The sequence below is a fragment of the Scyliorhinus canicula genome, chromosome 16 (genome assembly GCF_902713615.1).
Source record: "Scyliorhinus canicula chromosome 16, sScyCan1.1, whole genome shotgun sequence".
Classification (NCBI taxonomy): Eukaryota; Metazoa; Chordata; class Chondrichthyes; order Carcharhiniformes; family Scyliorhinidae; genus Scyliorhinus; species Scyliorhinus canicula.
The window spans coordinates 26087020-26105210 of record NC_052161.1 but is presented as its reverse complement, the minus strand read 5'-3'; the positions used below and the strand labels follow the sequence as shown (position 1 = coordinate 26105210).

Below are 18191 nucleotides of genomic sequence, written 5' to 3'. Positions count from 1 at the left end.
AGTTAAAGGGTGGAGCAGGCTTGAGGAGCTGAATGGCCTGCTCCCAAATTTCCCATGTTATATTAGAACACAATTTTCTATTTGGTACACTCACATGTAATCTTATAAATAAAGGTTTGCATCAATTCCTCTAAATATTTTGCTGAAAGAACACCTTACCTCCATTTGATCTGATTTTTCCTGCAAGTGTTTTTCTAGTTCCCCTTTAGTCTCACGCAGTTTGGCATCCAACTCATTGGATCTAATTTCTTCAGACTCCTGTGAAGAAAGACAAAGTTTAACAAATGGCAAAAGCTTAACTCATTAATAAATTATTAATACTCAAGATAAAAGTGGAAAATTTAACCACATGCTTCCTTCGGGCTCAAGTGATGCCAAGAGCCTGTGTTTCCATTGAGATATGATGCAATGGTAACGGACAGATATAGAGCAGAGAAACCCATCAATACAATGTACTGTGGACTCCACAATTAGACCGTCACTTAGTTTTGCTATTGGGTATGGTAGAATAATGGTGACATAAAAACAAATCCCACAATGTCAATGGGAAATTTAAGCTCAGTCAATTAATCAAATCTGGAATTAAAATGCCAATATCAGTAATGGTGATCATGAAACTACTGGATAATCATAAACACCAATCAAGTTCATTCATGTACTCTAAAGGAAGAAGCTGCCATCCTCGTATGTCTGGCCAACATGTGACCCCAGATCCACAAGGCAGTGTAATTGACTCTTGCTTGGCTATCAGAAGACTAGACAAGTCTTGAATAATGAAGCTGGATGGACCAGTAACTTGAACACTGTGACAACATTGGCAAGTCATCCCTGCAAAACGAAGCTTCAATAGATTGTGGGTATTTATACAAAAAACAGAATTATAGCTTTCCGTCAACAATCTCAAATTCTTTACTGCCAACACAGTACGTTCTGCCCCATTGGCAAGACAGACCCAAGTAAGGCAACGACCCAGTGGTAGACAGTTGGGAGTGGCCCTGGATGTCCTCAAGACGTCTCAATGCATCATGTACAGCATGGACAAGAAAATCATCTGTCGATTGCCTCTTACTGGCCACCCTCAGCTGATGGATCAGTGCCCAATTACTTAGGAGCACTGACAATGCCATGGGCACAGAACATACTCTGGAGGGGGGAATTTAATGCCCATCATTACCAGTGGCTTGAGTGCCTGCTTTATCAATAGCAGTACTGAGTCCTGAAGGACATATCTGCCAGATTAGTCCTGTGGTAGGTACGAGACAACCAAAACGAGGAGAAAAAAATCTGCTTCACTTTATCCTCACCAAGTATTTGCATCTGCCAAAGGTAGCATCTGCCTATGACAGGATTGGGAGGAATGAATGTGGCACTGCCCTCGTGGAGACAAAGTTCCAACTTTACAGGGAGGATATTTTATATCATGTTTTCACAAATGACCATCGAGGTAAATGCAAGATCTACCACATCTAGAAGCTCAAAACCAGCATCACCAGCAACATTGATTTCCACAATGTGCAACCTCATAGAACAAGAATATCTCTCTCCACCCTGGTTTAATGAGAAGTGCAGAAGAACATTTCAGGAACAGCACTAAGTATACCTAAAACTGAGGTGCCAAACTGAGGGAGCTACAACATAGGGCTATAAACACGGCAACGCCAAGAAGCAGTGTGCAATTGGGAGAGGAAGATCCTCACGAATATCTCTATTCTCAATTACGCCAGCACATCAATGCAAAAGGCAAGACTGGAGCATCTACAACGTCTTCAGCCAGAAGTACTGGATGGATGATCCAGCTTGGCCTCCTCCCAGCATCAAAGAGTCTAATCTTTGGCCAATTTGATTCACTCCACACAATATCAAGAAACGAATGAAGGCACTGGTCACAGCAAAGGCTATGATCCGTGACAAAATACTGGCAGCAATGCTAAAGTTGCAATTCGGAACTTACCTCCACTCTAACAGTGTTATAATTCACATACAACACTGACATCTACAGACACAACACTGACATCTACAGACAAAGTGGAAAATTGCTCAGCTACTGTCCACAAAACAGGACAAATCCAATCTGGCCAATTACTCTCCATCTACTCTCAATTAGCAGCACAGTGATGGAAAGTGTCAATGACAAAGTACAATCAGTATGCTTCATCCGATGCCAGTGCTTATGTCATTACATTGTATATCTTGTGTTGCCCTATTATGTATTTTCTTGAATTGTGTTTAATTCCCTTTTCTTCCATGTACTGAATGATCTGTTGAGCTGCTTGCAGAAAAATACTTTTCACTGTACCTCGGTACACGTGACCATAAACAAATCCAATCCAATGTGGCACTTGCTCATCAATGGCCTGTTCATCAACACTCAGCTTAGGTTTCCGTTCAAGCTTTGGTCGAAACATCGATGATCAAGGTAACCGTCAGCGGCTGGATTCTCCATCCTGCCTCGCCAGATTTCTGGTTCAGCACGCGGCGGATGCTCCGTTTTTGCCAGCCGGTCAGTGGGATTTTCCCATTGTGGGGCAACCCTATGGCGTCGGGAAACCCCCAGGCTGCCAGCAAAATGGAGCATCCCACCAGCGGAGAATCCAGCCCCAGATGTTAGTGACTGCTTCCGAGATCAAGGAAGCTTTTATTTGAATGTGGCATCAGGGGTGCTAGTAAAATCAATGGGAATCAGGAGGAATATTTTCCAATGGTTGGAATAATATCTTGCACAAAGGAACATGGTTATGGTCATTGGAGACCACTCCCCAGTCCCGGAGCATTGTGCAGCTCCTCAAGGTTATGCTCTCGGCCCAATCACCTTCAGCTGCTTCATCAATTACCTTCCTTCCATCATAGAGATGAAGTGGGGTTGCTTGCTGATTAGTGCAGTGTTCAGTACCATCTGCAATTCCTCAGATGCTAAAAACATTCTATGTCTGCATGGAAGACCTGGACAGATGTAGGACGTTACTGGTCACTGGCCAGTGCCATGGAATGACCACCTTCAAGAGAGTCCAAACAACTCTCACGCAGTGTCATAACCTCACAAATCCCCCATCATCTACATCCTGGGGATCACCTTTGACCAGAAACTTAACTGAGCAGTTATTTCAACAATGTGGCAACAAGAACAGGTCAGAAATTGGGAATTTTGCAGCAAGTACAAGATCCTGCTTCCAACAAGTATTTTCATGGTCTACAAAGCACAATGTGTAGTGTGATGTAACATGCCCCACCTGCCTAAATAAGTGCAATTCCAGAAACAGCCAAGAAGCTCAACATAATCCAGGATAAGACTATCTGCTTGACTGGTACTCCCAGTGCTACTTTAAATATTCTCTCCACCACCCACTCCGATAATGCAATTGCAGTGCGTACCATCCACAAGATGCAATGCATTAGTATCTCCTAAACGCGGGACCTCCACTTCAGGCAGCAGGCTCACAACTTGCAAGTTCCCCTCCAAGATACAACATCCAAGTCACACAATCCTAACTACATATCCCTATTCTCTTATTGTTGCCAGTTCAAACCCTGGAAATTCCTATGCTACAGTCCTGCGGGTTTAGCAACTTTCAACGGTTCAAGAAGGCAGTTCACCTTTACCTTGAAGGACAATTAGGAATGGGCAATAAATGCTAGCAGGCCATAACCTATGTACAAATAAAAAGTAATGCTAACATTGTAACAATGGAAAAAGTGGCAGCATTACTGTATCCAAAGAAACAAGACATTAATTAACAAAACAAAAAAAGTAAATTTGCCACAGTCCCAGATGAACATAGGCTGCTTTGCCCTTTGAGAGGGAGAGCTGACTGGTGGTGGTTTAACCCGAGGATCACCACACCTTAGGCGAGAGGCAAGGCCGAGAAGGCCTTGGCTCTTTAAAAATATGATAATAGGTAGTCGTTGAAAACATGGCCGTCAGGAATATATCCAGTTCAACTCTTCAGTGGAACCATTGCCATTTCTGTCCCTTACCAAACCATCTTGTCTAATTACCCCACTATCTTTTTTTTTATAAATGTTTTTTATTGGGTTTTTGAACAAGGTATAATTACTATTATATACACAGAATAAGAAACATAATATATATATACACATATATTTGGAAGAGAGGGGCACACCCCAACCTAAAACACAATAAAATATGCAGTAGGGGATTGGGGAGGCAAATATACATTTGGGTGCCGGGGAGATTACCCCCGCTATCTTGACTGGCAAGAAGATGGAGCACCTGAACAGCACTTCCAAGTAACCAATCGTTTACTTGTTGCCGGATCAAAATTTGCCTTAGGTAATTATCTATCACTGTATCTATCCTACTTTATTTCCAAAGGAATGGAATATAAAAATAAGCAAGTCCAACTGAAACTATACAAGGCACTAGATAGTCTACATCTGGAATACGGTTTTAGTGCCCTTGTCTGAAGAAAGACATACTTGCATTGGAGGCAGGCCAAAGAAGGTTAACGAGGTTGATCCCTGGTATGGAGAGATTTTCTTATGAGAAGAGGTTGAGTAGATTGGCGAGCACTCATTGCAGTTTAGCAGAATGAAAGGCAACCTTATTGAGACATATCGGATCCTCAAAGAGCTTGACAGGGTAGATGCTGAGTGGGTGTATCTTCTTGTGCGAGTGTCTAGGACCAGAGGGCATAATCTCACACATTTAAGACAGACATGGAGGAATTTCTTCCCTCAGATGGTAGCGAGTCTGTGAATTTTTTGTAACCGCAGAGCGCTGTAGAGGCTGGGCAATTAAGTATGTTCAAGGCAGAGATTAACATATATATTTAATCAGTAAGGGAATCAAGGGTTATGGGGTTACGGTGGGAAAGTGGAGTTGAGGATTATATCAGATCAGCCAGGATTGCATTGAATGGTGGAGCAGACTCGCTGGGCTGAATGACGTACTTAAAGTTGCCTTATCAAAGCCTCACCACACTCACTTATACATGCCACTGGTCTGGAGCATGTCTCAACATGCCAAGCACAGTTTCCGAAAAACACAGAACCCAAGTGACAAATTCTGCTCATCAAAACAACTGCTCCAAATTTAACAGACCCACAAATTTGTAATGTTTAATGTGCAAAAATGCAATAAATAACAACATTGTCAGATGGAATACTTAAGCCTTTTCATTCCATTTATCTAAACCAGTCACTACATAATGTATGCCAACCATCCTCCAATATATATTGTTAGAGACAGTACTTTCCCTGTTTAAAAAAAAATGCTTTGCTAGGTACAGGGAGTGGTTTAACAGAGGGCAAAGGGGAAGAAAGCTGAATGGAAATTACAAACAAAAGTATTACTACCACCAAACTCAAACCAACCTGGTAGGTTTTGATGATGTCTTGGCAGTTCCTCCGGATTTGTTCAGTCTCTTCTTTAGCCTGTGTTAACTTGACAGTAGTTTCTTTCAATTTTTCTCTGGTTTCCTTTAGCGAAGCAAAAAAAAAATTCAGTTAAATTTTACTTTGGTAAAATGGCTGGATTATACCTGTACATGTGCTAATTATTCAGCAACATTAACAACTGGACTTCCTATTTTAAATACTTCAGAGATTCTATTACAGTACACTCAATAGTCATAAAATGTCATATATGTAGATTTTTAGTGTTTCATTTGTTCGCATATTTTTAGCTGCAAAACCTTACATGAGAAAGAAACTGTGTTACCTTCCTGTTTGACAGGATAGGCACTTAAGATTATTTCCCGACTGACGAATCTAGAGCATGGGGACACAGCGTCATTGTGAGGGGTCAATCATTTAGGACTGAAATTCAGAGCATTTTCTTCACTCACAAGGGTTGTGAATCCTTGGAATTCTCTAGCCCAGATGGCTTGGACTGCTCCACTGAATGTAGTCAAGGCCGGAATTTATATATTCTTTGATATCTCAAAATGTCTAAGGAAATGGGGAACATGAGAAAAAGTGGAGTTGAAGCAGATCATCAGCCTGATCAGAGGAAATGGCTCGAGAGATCATGCAAACTACTCTCATTCTGATTACTTGTGTTCTTACTGTTGCTTCATGCCACAGCCAATTTCGGATTGAAATTGTACTTTTCCTTGGATTCCTTTACTGACCAGTCTGTCATGTGGAACCGTGCCAAAATCCTTCCTAAAATCCAGGTAGACCACATCAAGTAACTACTCTCATCTGTCTTCTGTCATTTCTTCAAAAAAAATTCAGTCAAGTTAGTCCCTTTAACAAATCTATGTTGATTTGTCTTTAATTAATCGGTGTTGTTTTAAACCATGATTGAAATGGTCCCTCAGAATTGATAACCAATAATTTACCCATGACAGCAGTTGGGTTGACAGACTTTATCAGTCTAACCCTTTCTCCCTTTTTAAACAATACAATGTCAGCAGACCTCCAGTACCATCTCTGACGCCAGAGAGGACTGAAAAGTGTTGGTTGGAGGCACCACTATTTCCTCCCTTGCATTCCAGGCAGCTAAGAGAAGCATTTCATCCAGACCTAGTGATTTATCTACTTTTAAAGATGCTAAACCCCATAATATTGTCTCCCTCACAATGTTTATCCCATCCAAATTCCACACTGCTCCTCCTTAACTACAATGTCTACGTCATCCCCATATTCAGAAGACAGATGCAACACAGTCATTAAGAACCATACCCATGCCTTTTGCTCTTCAATAGATCCTACTCTTTCCTTAGAGAACAGCATTTGGGGTCAGTCAACTGGATATTATAATCTAAGAGCTACAGAAACAGGGAGAAGAGGTTTATGGTTCAAAGGCTTTTGACGATTCTTGACTCTGCTTTTGTACTCAAACGCTGTAATCATTAAAAGGAGAATTTAAATGCATTATGCTGCCTTGAAAGATTAGCATCTTTAATTTCCTTTACAGTTATATCATTACTGATTCTGACAGCATATGGGGTTGGGGCATTCAGTCCACCATGTCTGATGCCTCTCTGAAAGAACAAATCTAATTAGTTTCACTCACCATTGTTTTCCCATAGCCAGCCAACTATTCTTTTTAAAGCAAACATCCAACTTCCTTTTGAAAGATATTAATGTATTTGTTTCCACAAACCTTTCATTCACTTTAGATATTCCAAGAAATAAATTAAGATGGGTCACAATATTATAGTACAATGCCATTAAATTAGATAACCTGGACATAAATTCATCTCTAAAGTCTTTTGGATTTTGTTTTCAAGTCTACAGCTGGAAGATAGAATAATGAAGACTTTTCAAAGGGATAGGTTGGAGATGTGTCTCAGTGGGGGCAATTTGATCAATTCTCCGGTCTCCAACGCCAAAATCGTGTTCGGCAATCGGCCGGAGAATCAACATTGGTGCCGAAATGGAGGTCGGCGCCGCTTTTGCGATGCTCCTTCCCCTCCAAAACGGCGTACTGTAGGAGTACACCTCATGCCACATGGACGGCCTCAGAACATTACCCTAAGCCCTCCACCCCGATCCTGTACTACCGACCGGCCGGGTTCCCAACGGCGTGGGTCTCTCATGCTTTTTTTTGTTTCGGGAACTTAGCGTGGTGGCTGCGGACTGAGTCCAGCGGCGCCACAGTCGGGGGAGAGCTGATTCGCGGGCAGGGAGGACTTTGGCAGGGGCTGGGGGCTCTGGTCCAGGGATGGTGAGCCTGGCCAAAGGGGCCACTATTTGGCAGGTCGGGTCCGACAGCTGCAGGCGGCCGGCGTGCGCAGCCACGGACCCATCAAAATCGGCAGCTAGAGCTGGGTGCTCTACGCTGCATGCCTGCTAGGCCCCCCATCAGACCGAGGATCGGTGGCTGTTTTGCGCCGACTTTCCGGTCATAAAAAGCCGGCATGGCATAGACTCCAAATCGGGGAATCCAGCCCAAGATCTTTCACGCATGGATTTGAAAGATCCTTCTGGAAAACCTCCCCGATGTTGTGAAGATACACAAATAAACTAGGTAGTAGAACTTCCTTTAGAGTGTCTTATTTGAACATTGAGAAAGCTTTAAGCAAATCTCCACAAGAAATTATTCCCAATTAAACTAATAGTCAGAAATCCAGGGCAGAACATGAGAGTTGATAAGATGGCATAATGGGGGAGTGCAAGATTACAGAAAATGTTGAGTCCTGCAACAGCAAAAAAAAACACAGTTGGACCTGTGCTGTTTGAGACTGCATTAATGGCCTGAAAACCATACACATAGCTGGAAAGTTTGCTGGTGAGCAGAAAAACAATGAGTGTGGTTAAGACAGGACGAAGTAAAAGATTTGTGGTTTAGATTGCTGTACACTTAGCAGAGAACAATAAATAAAAATTGATATTGATATAAGTGTAAAGTTTACAGCATTGGTCAAGATATGAATAGAAAAAAATAATCATTGCGGTTGACTAGACAGCCTACTGAAACAGACACAGGGTGTAGCCATCTGGGATGGCCACTTACAATCAGGAACAGGGAAGATCGCAAAGCATAGCGGGAAAAATGGACAATGCAAGGTTCAGGCAGGCTGAGCCTGAATGTATATTTACGAGTGAGGAATCCAAACCGTATCGAAACCCCCAACCAATTAGCATTTGATGACCCATCATACAACCCCAGACATTTCGGTGCCACTCCCTGTACTCGGGAAGCGTAAACAACAGGGTCAATGACCACTTGGGATACGCCCAGCCATTAAGGCACCCGCTCCTTTATTGGTTCGAATTGAACACAGTGATCAGGAGTGACCCAATGAGTGGGATCCAAACTGAAGGACCACCCAAGAGAGTGCAAAAACCCCACAAGGATAAAAAGACAGACCTCCAAGTGTTCGGCCTCTCTTGGACCTGGCGCTCCAGCAACGTCTACTTCCAAGTGCAGCACCACCAGAAGCAAGTTCAAGTTCAACGCCCGCTACCAGACGGATGAGCCTAGCTGAGCAGCAGTTACTTCTACAGACCCGATACAAAGCCAGGCGCCTGAAGTTAAGTACAGGTTGTCATAGTTGATAGGTGTAGTTTAACTAGTAGTGTTTACGTTGCATGATTAATTGTGTGTGTAAATAAAGTACCCCTTATCTTGAATTAACTAACTGGTGTTTGGCTCTTTGATCGATAGCCGGTTGGACCTTGTGCTGGTATCATTTGATACCTGATGACTCTGAGCAATAGAATATTGATATCCAAAGGAAGGAGGGCAACCTCATTGACTGCCATATTTATAGTAGGTAAAAAGGGCAACAAGGGAGTATAGACTTTCAATGACTAGACAACATTGGTCACAAATACTGGTTTGGTAGTCAAAACCTTTTGAGGAGAGAGTTTAAATTTTACTGTGATTTGCCGTAACTGGGTCAGATCACACTTGGGAGTTATGTATTATTCCAAGATGAATGCATAATTTCAAGTGCAGAAGGTGGAAAGAAGAGCTAAGAGGCTTATCCCCTATGTAAACGGAATGAGCTATGTGGGACAGAATGGAAAAATTCCAGCTCTGAATGAGGCCTAGGTAAGAGAGAGAGAGAGTGAGTGTGACAACATTTTCCTTTTCAAAATAATATCAGCTGTACTTCAATTCACTACCTTCCTGTAATAACATTCTTTCAACACTACAGGTGAAAGATTTGTAATTCTCCACATGAAATATTTCACTATTTGTTGTTTCTAGACACCGACTAACCTTGTGTGTATCCATTTCACTTTTCAATTTGTTTTGGGCCCATTTCACTTTAATGATGTTAGAGTTGATGTCTTCCTTCAGTTTTTCAACATCTTTGTTGAGCTTTGTGGCTTCTCCTTCCTGAAATCATTGGAACAACGATTTAAGGCATGTAGCTTTAAACAAAAAGGTTTACACATTTTCAGAAAGTAAAAGTTGAAAAAGTGAATCTTTCCATTTTCACACTGCACTACTAGAGGAGAGGTTTCGCAACTTCAATCTTTTGCATCTTTATTGCATTTCCACCAACCAAAAACATTCATTCCAAAACTAAGCAGTTGACATTTTGTACAGAATTAGGTTACTTTATCTTGCCTCTCCCGAAACAACTTATCAGGAAATATACAAGCCAGAAGAGAATTTGACATTGATTCAAATCTTCCTTAACTCACTCATTAAATTATCCAGCCAGTATGCAACAGCTTTTCCCAAATAATGCAAATCACATACTTGCGTAATTTGTTTGCCTTCAGTACTTTGGCAGTACTGAAAGACATTCCTATTTAATAATTCAAACATACTGTCCGGTGAGCTAAGCATGGTGTCACAGCCCCAAAAGATCTAAATTCCGAGCTTAGAATATTTTAACCCACAGTTTTTTGTAGGTTCCTGCTTTATGTTTAGTATTTAATTCATTGATTTCTGCATTTCGAAACAACATAGAACATACTACACAGATTCTTCAGCCTTAAACTATTTTACGTTTCTTTGAAAACAGTGCCCATATATTTTGCCTAAATTAAGTAGAATGCATGTGAGTTTTTGCCGTGATTTCCAATCTTCTAACATTATCACTTGAATAGACTGAAGCAGTCTGGAAAACAGGATGCTGCTATCATTTGACTTAGAAGTTTCAGCACTTAAAAGCATTCTTAGCAGCTCCACCACAACATTTGCACTGAACAATTTCTTTATTTTTCTAACATAAGTTGGTAAACATCTTAAAAATGGTGACGAGAAATGCCACTCAATTAAGCCAAGCGTTTTCCATGATTTTCACCAGTGATTTCTAACGTAGTCATCGTTAAGAGTAGTGAAACTAGTTTAATTGACAACACTTTGGCAGCAAAAGATGTGGATCAGCAAGGGTATGCAGTTAGCTGACATATGAGTCAATGTTTTACAAATTTAAAGTGAAAGCAACTGCTCTTAAAAGACATGATAAAGTTACAAAAGAAAACAAAGTTATGAATAGACTTCAGACTTTAAAACATTCTTTCATAGGATGTGGGTGTCGCTGGCAAGGCCCACATTTGTTACCCATCCTTAATTGCCCTTGAAAGTGGTTGGGTGAAGCCTACTTGAAACACTGCAAATAAAGTTAGCATTATTTATTCTTAAGAAAAATACATTCAACTGTATTCTTTAGGTAAAGCAAATGAGTTAAGTTTATTTTAAACAACCTTCTTCCTCCACCCCTGCCACTCAGAAAATTCTACTATGTAAACTTTACTGACAAAACTACGTTATGCATGAACAATTAGACATTAGAGAGAAAGAATCTTGGCTCAGAAAATCAGGAAGTAGGATCAGTATGGGATCAAGAATAAAAGGTCAGAAAATGCTAGTGGGTGCAGTTTTAGGCCCCTGAAAAGCAATTCTAATGTCAGACAGAGCATTAAACAAATTACTGAAGATTCTAAAAGTCATTATGATAGATCTGGGGGCTTTAATTTTCATGTAGACTGGCGAATCAAATTTGCAAAGATAGTCTGGAAGTTGAGTTTGCAGAATGCAAATTTACCGACAACACAAAGAAGCTTGGAATATAAACAGTGGAAATCTAAGCTGCGAGGAGAACACAAAAAGGCTGCAAGGAGGTATTAGACAGATTAAGTAATTAGGCAACAAGGTGGCAGATGGAGAATAATGTGGGGAAGTGAGATATTATTCACTTTGTTATTTGAAAAGCAAAATATTTTATAAATAGCATGGCATTTGTATATGTTGAGACTTGGATGTACTTCTATAAGAGAAACACTTAGTTAGCATGCAGGTACAACAAGCAATTAGGCAAGCTAAGAATCAGTTGGCCTTTACTTCAAGGGGATTGGAATCTATGTTCATGGCTTTGGTGAAACCACACCTTGAATAATTTAAGACTATATTTGCATTGGAGGCAGTGCAGCAAAGATTCACTTGATTGGTCTCTAGAATGAAAGAATTGTCCTATGGTGAGTGGCTGGGTCTATATTATTTGGAATTTATAATAAGGTGATCTCACTGAAATATTCATGATTATGAAGGCGCTTGAAGTGTAGATACTGGAGTTTGTTTCCTCTGACTAGACAATAAGACCATAAGACAAAGGAGCAGAATTAGGCCACATGACTCATCGAGTCTGCTCCACCATTCAATCCTGGCTGATATTTTTCTCATCCCCGTTCTCCTGCCTTTTATCCATAACCCCTGAGCCCTTTATTGATCAAGAACCTATCTATCTCTGTCTCAAAGATGCTCAGTGATTTGGCCTCCACAGCCTTCTGCGGCAAAGAGTTCCACAGATTCACCACCCCTCTGGCTGAAGAAATTCCTCCTCATCTGTTTTAAAGGATCGTCCCTTTGGTCTGAGATTGTGCTCTCTGGTTCTAGTTTTCCCTACGAGTGGAAACATCCTCTCCAGAAAAAGGACACAGAGTTCCAGGTTGAAGGGATAATCGTTTTGAACCGAGAGGAACAAAAATGTCTCCACTCAAAAAGCGCTGTGAAACTTTGGAATTCTCTGCCCCAGATGGTTATGGATGTGCCATCATTGAACATATTTAAGGGTGAGATAGACAGATTTTGATTCTCTGGGAATCAAGAGAAATGGGAAGATTGTGGGAAAGTGGAGTTGAGGCTCAAAGCCAACTAATGTATGGTGATGCAGGCTTCATTGGCCACATGGTCGACTTCTGTTTCTATTTATTTTGCTCTCATGTTCTAACATGATCATCTAGATGGGGGAATGAGGAAAACAATTACATTTCACAACTGGTCCAAAAACACAAGAATGAATCTCACCCCTGTGGTGGTTTAATTGGTAAATGCAAAAGCATGGTGCAGTTGAGTGAGCCATCCAGATCAGGATGTTCCCAAGTTTTAACTATTATCTATTCCAAGTTACCTGATCTTTCCCAACACAATTGGAAAGGAATTGAGAAAAAAATGAGATGGATAGAATCAGGTTACAAAAAGGCCAGAGGGGAAAACACACACACAAAAAGCCAAGATCTCTGTTCATTAGCTATGCAGCTACTCTTGCTGGAGGTTCTTGTCAGTCAGGTTTGACTGCAATGGGCCTCACATGAATAACTGTTGTCCAGTTTGCAAATGAAAAATAGCCAGTTGTGGAACAACTTCTTTGTGTGGGCCATCCTCCACTAAAGTTGCCACCTTCAGAAAAGGAAGGTATCTCCTGAAGAGGAGAGTTAAGCAGGAAAATTAACAGGAAAACTGGCATCAGGAGTTCCACTGATGCCTTACTGCAGTTCACAGCTCTAAATATCATCTCATTACCTTTGCCTCATAGAGCTGTTGTAATCTCGCCTTCTCTTGTGTGAGCTGCTTAGTCTTAATTGTCAACTTCTCCAGTTCTCTGTTTGAATCCCTTAATTTTTTTTCAATTGCTTCTTTCTCTTTTCGAAGGTCCAGTGCTTCTTTCTCTCCTCGAACATACTTCATTACCATAGCTTCTTTCTCTTGACGAGCCTCCTCACATTTTTTGTTGGTCTAAAAAGGAGGAATCAACTCATTATTCAGGTCCGCTTTTAAAACAAAATCTGATTTAGGCAACATCAGGATGAATGAAGTGTATAAATGATCATTCACACCATGTGTAGAAAATAAACTAACATGACTAAGGTTTACAAGCAAATATAATCTGATAAATGTTACCCAGTCTTTAGTGGAATGACAGATTTCTTGAACATCATACTGCATTTTAATAAAAATATCAGCTGCACTATCTCTTGAGCTGTTTTTTATTCTTTCCATGCATATCTTGTGGCATAACAGAATCTGACCAAAGATAATTACAAAGACGACAAACGTCTGGCACTGGTGATTATAGGGGCATTTCTGATTTTTCAAGAAATTGTACTGAAGAAAAAATAATTCAGAAATTTAACTTGCCCTTATGCATGCTCCAACAACCTTGACTCTGCAAGTGATGGCTAACGGTGGATTTCATCAAGCCCTTTCAAATTTTCAATAGCAATGACAGTGGATTCAGGCACCGGAATGTGGCGACTAGGGGCTTTTCACAGTAACTTCATTGAAGCCTACTTGTGACAATAAGCAATTAATATATATGGGTTGCACTGTGGCACAGTGGGTGGCTTTGGGTGACTGTGCGGGGTTTGCACTTTCTCCCAGTGTCTGGTGGGTTTCCTCCGGGTGCTCTGGTTTCCTCCCAGATTCCAAATATGGGCAGTTTAGGTGGATTGGCCATGCTAAATTGTCCCTTACTAACCAAAAGTTAGAGCGATGAGGTGGGGGATTGGGGCTGGGTAGGTTGCTCTTTTGCACACCCGATGGACCGAATGGCCTCCTGTGCTGTAGGAATTCTAGAATATCTTTTTTTTAAAAAAATTTTTGAGTACCCAATTATTTTTTTTTCCAATTAAAGGGCAATTTAGCATGGCCAATCCACCTAACCTGCACATGGAATCATAGAATTTACAGTGCAGAAGGAGGCCATTTGGCCCATCGAGTTTGCAACGGCTCTTGGAAAGAGCAACCTACCCAAGGTCAACACCTCCACCCTATTCCCATAACCCAGTAGCCCCACCCAACACTAAGGGCAATTTTGGACACTAGGGGCAATTTATCATGGCCAATCCACCTAACCTGCACATCTTTGGACTGTGGGAGGAAACCGGATCACCCGGAGGAAACCCACGCAGACATGGAGAGAATATGCAAACTCCACACGGGCAGTGACCCAGGTCCGGAATCAGAATGTGGGCCCTCAGCGCCACAGTCCCAGTGCTAACCACTGTGCCACATGCCACCACCCAGAATTCTGGAATATCTTGCGCTATAAACTTTTCACAGGATCTTCAAAGGACTAAGATAACAAATTGTCCATAATCAGTTGTGAAGTGAATGGTCAGCTTATTTATTTTTTGATCTACTTGGTTGAGGAAGGAATATTGGACAGAAACCAGAATTCCCTGCTGCTCTTCATATAGTGCCATTGGCCTTTTAACATTGATTTTCCGTTTCATACATGATTTTTTGTTAAACGTAAAACACAATACACTTACATAGTGATAGCCTAAGACCATTGTAGGTTCTGATCTGACACAAAATACACTAGACACCATTTCACACCACCTGGACTTGCCACTTGTAGGGTATAACATTGATGTGGCGTAAAGCCGGAATTAAAATGTATTCAGGAAAAATCATCCGCCTGAAATATTAACTCGGTCTCCATTTTGAGTGGAAGATGTTCAAGCTGGCCCCATTCCCCAGCAAAATGCAGGAGGTCAAGAGATGGGGCAAAAAGTATATTTCAAAAGAATGTCATATTCGCACAGGTGTACCAACCGAAGTATGAAAAAAATCTTTACTTCTCTTTCAAACAGCATGGAGAATACAAGACCCATGTTGCAACAAGATAGAATAGAAAGGAGTCAGATGACCTTCCTCCTCGTCTGCAAATATACATGAAACTGCCCAAGGCTGGAAACAGCTTGCTTCTCTGGACAGGACATTAAAGTGCAGACAATCTTTTAGAACACTCCTGAGATGACGTTAAAATGCAACAGATCCCTCCTATGGATTGAACAGCTACTATTGTCTAACTGACTGCAAAAACTGATGTGCAATGACCACATAGATTTAGTACTGCAGCATAAAACTCCACAAAATGGGTGCGAAGTTTCCAACACAAAGAGATGCAAATTGACACGGTTCAAACCCTATCGTGTGTCATTGCTAACTTTGTCAGGGGCCATTTATTTGAACAAGGGAACAGCAACTATGGTCACCTGGCAGACACCAGCTTACGATAAACATTCCTCAACTGTCATCTTGTGCAGCAGCCTCAGATCAGTGTGGCAGACAAAGAGACTCAATGAGAAAAGATCTGCCCAGCAAAGGAAAAGCCCTGCCTAGAAATTCACTGACAGAGAAAGTGAGGTTATCCTTTAATCGACTGAACAAAACCATAGCAATTAATATTTATTTTAATTACAAGCAAACTTGCGCTGTGGCTCTTCTTCAGTGTCACTTGCCTAAAGGGCTTTAAATACTTATTCTTTAAAACAAAAAAATTGTTGCAGTTAATCGAGAGGTGGAATAAAAGTGGGACCACATTCTTACTGTTTCTCACCTATCCATAAAACTAAACAAAAATTGTAACCCAATAACAATGCTTATATTTGAAAGAATTCTTACTTGCTCGATCCGAAAAGTTACATTTCTTTGCAACTGGTGAATGGCGTTTTTGGCAGCAGCATCTTGAGAGATTAATCGCTCCTTTGTCATTTTTATTTCCTTCATAAGGTTTTCAACTTGGGCTTCCATCTGCAACAAGTGAATCCATAATGAGTAGATAGTTTCTCCATTGGAGCTTTATAGGTTTATAACGCAATCAAAAATGTTCAAATAAAACTTCCAGTAGCATAAGTGGGAAGACATGCACGAGATACTAGAGTGCTGCACTTCTTGCCCTTTTCTCTCAGCTTCAGGGGGTATTTTCTTTTGAAAACCCACAGAACTAATGGGGCAAGGATCCTATATCAGTGACCTGCTTAGAAAAGTCAGGGGGAGAAAGGCAGACAGTAGAAGTTTGTCGAGACCTCAGCCCCCATCTGAGTGACTCTGAAGAAGACCACTGATACAGTGAAAGCACGATAAAAGGCATGGAAGTGGTCTTTCCCAGACATTATGATTAGATTCCCTTACTGGAAGCGGAGATGTCTTCGGTAGCCGAATAGAATAAATCACTGTAGGCCAAGGTAAATGATTTAGATAATTGGTCCAGGAGACATAAAGTTTGAATTGTGGGGCTGCTAGAGGGGATGGAAGTCCCAACACTTTGCAGAGATGTTCAGGAAGATGGTGGGGGACGATAGGTTCACATCCCCTCCAGAGTTGGACCCAGCCCACCGAATACTCCGGCAGAGACCTCGTCCTGAGGATCCACCTCATCCTGAGACCTCGTCCTGAGGATGGCCCCGATGGCTACCTCATTGAATTTTAGAAGTTTGCGGAGCAGTTGGTACCTTTAATTCTGGATATGTTAAATGATTCCTTATCCTGGGGTTCGTTGTCATCTGTCCTCCCACAAGCCTCTATCTCCTTGATTCTCAAGAAAGATAAAGACCCAACAGTGTGGGCTGTATAGACCTATTTCACTCTTAAATGTGGATGTTAGGTTACTTGGCAAATTGCTGGCAGCTGGAGCCCTGCCTCCCAGAGGTGATTGTGGTCGATAAGACCGGCTTTGTTAAAGGTCAGCAGCTGTCGGGCCAATACACATTTCCTGCTGAACACTGTCCTTTTCCTTTCCTCGGTACCCGGAACAGAGGGGATTGGTTCCCTAGATGTTGAAAGGGCTTTCAATATAGTGGAGTGGGAATATCTGTTTTTGAGATTCTTGTGAGGTTCGGAATACTGCTTGCAATCGCCTGTGCCGAGGCCCTCTGGTAAGTGGAGGGGGATAAATCGAAGATGGATGGAGCATCGAAGGTTTCTTTATGCGGATGATCTACTTCTCTATATTACTGACCCAGTACCCTTTCTGGACTAGATCATGAAGCTGCTATGGAGTTTTGGCTCCTTCTCTGGGTACAAGTTGAACTTGGACAAGAGTGAATGCTTCCCAGTCAACACCCTGGGGAGGGGAGCCCAACTGGGGATGCTACTTTTCACTTTGTCAAGACTAGCTTTTGTGATCTAGGGGTCCGGGTAGCCCACAATTGGGCCTCACTTCATAAACATAATTACACTAGTCTGGCTGATGGTGTCAATTCAGACCTAGAGGTGGGATAACCTCCCCTTGGCGGGCAGGGTTCAGACTGTTAAAATGAAGACACTCCTGAGATTTCTTTTTATCAATTTCACCCATTTTTCTCCCCAAGTCCTTTTTGTCAAAGTCAATAAATGAATGTCCTCTTTTATTTGGGTAAAACTCTAAGGATCCGTGGGGCTTTGCTACAAAGAGATGGGCAGTCAGGGGCTTGGCTCTACCCAATTTACTGTTTTACTATTGGCCAGCCAATATTCAGAAGATATTATTGTAATTCAGCAATCCTGGTTCCATATGGGACAAATGCAAGCATGCTCCTGCACGGTTTCTAGCTTTAGTGCAATAGTAATTACATTGTTGCATTTCATTCCGAGAAAATTTCCCCAATCCAGTGGTGGTGTCCACCCAGAGAATCTGGAAGCACTTCAGGCAGCATTTTAAGCTCCGTTCCCAGTCACCGCTAGCCCCTATCTGCAATAACCACCTGTTCCTGTCAGTGGGTTTGGACTCGACGGGAAGGGTTTGGAGACTTGTTTGTGGAAGGGAGGCACG

General features: G+C 41.6%; 1 protein-coding gene across 5 annotated transcripts in view; it reads right to left on the bottom strand.

The window, feature by feature from the left end:
- Positions 1-18191, bottom strand: part of ccdc186 (coiled-coil domain-containing protein 186) — a 120342-nt gene that overhangs the window by 50679 nt on the left and 51472 nt on the right. For all 5 annotated transcript variants that reach the window (XM_038821389.1, XM_038821388.1, XM_038821392.1 and 2 more), the window contains 5 exons: positions 16064-16192; positions 13175-13387; positions 9638-9757; positions 5332-5436; positions 160-258 (listed from right to left, as the gene is read on the bottom strand). In XM_038821389.1, coding sequence (XP_038677317.1) covers positions 160-258; positions 5332-5436; positions 9638-9757; positions 13175-13387; positions 16064-16192 — 666 coding nt within the window. The remainder of the gene's footprint in view (positions 1-159; positions 259-5331; positions 5437-9637; positions 9758-13174; positions 13388-16063; positions 16193-18191) is intronic.